The sequence below is a fragment of the Physeter macrocephalus genome, unplaced genomic scaffold (assembly GCF_002837175.3).
Source record: "Physeter macrocephalus isolate SW-GA unplaced genomic scaffold, ASM283717v5 random_2003, whole genome shotgun sequence".
NCBI classification, from domain to species: domain Eukaryota; kingdom Metazoa; phylum Chordata; class Mammalia; order Artiodactyla; family Physeteridae; genus Physeter; species Physeter macrocephalus.
The window spans coordinates 11,106-12,422 of record NW_021147289.1 but is presented as its reverse complement, the minus strand read 5'-3'; the positions used below and the strand labels follow the sequence as shown (position 1 = coordinate 12,422).

The following is a 1,317-nucleotide window of genomic DNA, read 5'->3' as shown; positions in this document are numbered from 1 at the left end:
CAAGTAGTTTCTTTTGCTAAAAGTTGCTTTTTAAAAATCTATCCACCACTAATTTAAGACAACTATGCTAGATTAAGTTGTTTCAAACTAGTTTATTTAGGGGTTCCATTTTCACTCCTCAATAGATTTTATGTATTTCTCATATGCTTCTTCACTCATTAGTTCATCTAGTTCTGAAGGGTTACTGAGTGTCATCTTGATCAGCCAACCATCTTCATAACAAGATGTGTTGACAAGTCCTGGATTTTCTGCTAGAGCTTCATTAATTTCAGTTACTTCTCCTGATAGAGGAGAATAGAGTTGACTAGCAGCTTTCACACTTTCCAAAGCACCAAATTCCTCTGGTTTGTTCAATTTTGTCCCAACTTCAGGCAAACTACAGTAAACATCTCCCAAAGCTTCCTGTGCAAGATTGCAGATTCCCACTGTTCCAACACCGTTTTCTGTTGTTACCCATTCATGTTTGTCTGTGAATTTACGACCCGACAGCAGAGCGGGGCCGGTGTGCGGCGCCCGGACAGCGCCCGCCCGCAGTCTCCAGGGCTGCGGCGAGCAGGGCGCGTTGGGCACAGAGATGGCGCGCAGGCTGCGGACCACGGCCCGCACGCTCCGCGCCACTCGCAGCGCCATGTTCGCAGGGCCATCTCTTGTCTTAATAGTATTCTTTTCCTTTTAGCACTGAACAACATTCCATTGTCTGGATGCATCCCAGTTTGTTTATCCCTTCACCTACTGAAGAATATCTTGGTTGCTTCCCAGTTTTGGTGCTTATGACTAAAGCTGGTATAAACATGTGTGTAGGACTTAATTTTTCAACTCCTTTGGGTAAATACCAAGGAAAGTGATTGCTGTATTGTATCGTAAGGGTATCTTTAGTTTTATAAGAAACGGCCAAGCTGTCTTCCAAAGTGGCTGTACCATCTTTGCATTCTCACCAACAGTAAATGAGAATTCCTATTAGTTCATATGCTCATCAGCACTTGAGGTTGTTGATGTTTTGAATTTTGGCCATTTTAATAGGTATGTAGTGGTCTCTTATTGCTCTTTTAAGTTGCAATGTCCTAATGATATATAATGTGGAGCATCTTTTCATATGCTTATTTAACATCTGTGTATCTTCTCCAGTGAAGTGTCTGTTCAGGACTTTTGACCATTTTAAATCAAGTTGTTCAGTCTCTTATTGTTGTGTTTTAAGATTCCTTTTATATTTTGCATTATAATCCTTTTTCAGGTATGTCTTTTGCCAATATTTTTTCTCAGGCTTCGGCTTGTCTTCTAATTATCTTGAAAGTGTCTTTCGCAGAGCAGAAATTTTAA

The 1,317-nt window shown here is 40.8% G+C and overlaps 1 protein-coding gene across 1 annotated transcript; it reads right to left on the bottom strand.

Annotated features, from left to right (window-relative positions):
* Nucleotides 1-20: 20 nt before the first annotated feature.
* LOC112062708 (glycine cleavage system H protein, mitochondrial-like) lies at nucleotides 21-630 on the bottom strand. Its single transcript, XM_024117678.3, has one exon. The coding sequence runs from the start codon at nucleotides 628-630 to the stop codon at nucleotides 112-114; it is 519 nt and encodes a 172-aa protein (XP_023973446.1). The 3' UTR covers nucleotides 21-111.
* Nucleotides 631-1,317: the final 687 nt, after the last annotated feature.

Coding starts and splice junctions, on each gene's coding strand:
- LOC112062708 (XM_024117678.3), bottom strand. CDS start 630: ATGGCGCTGCGAGTGGCGCGGAGCGTGCGGGCCGTGGTCCGCAGCCTG.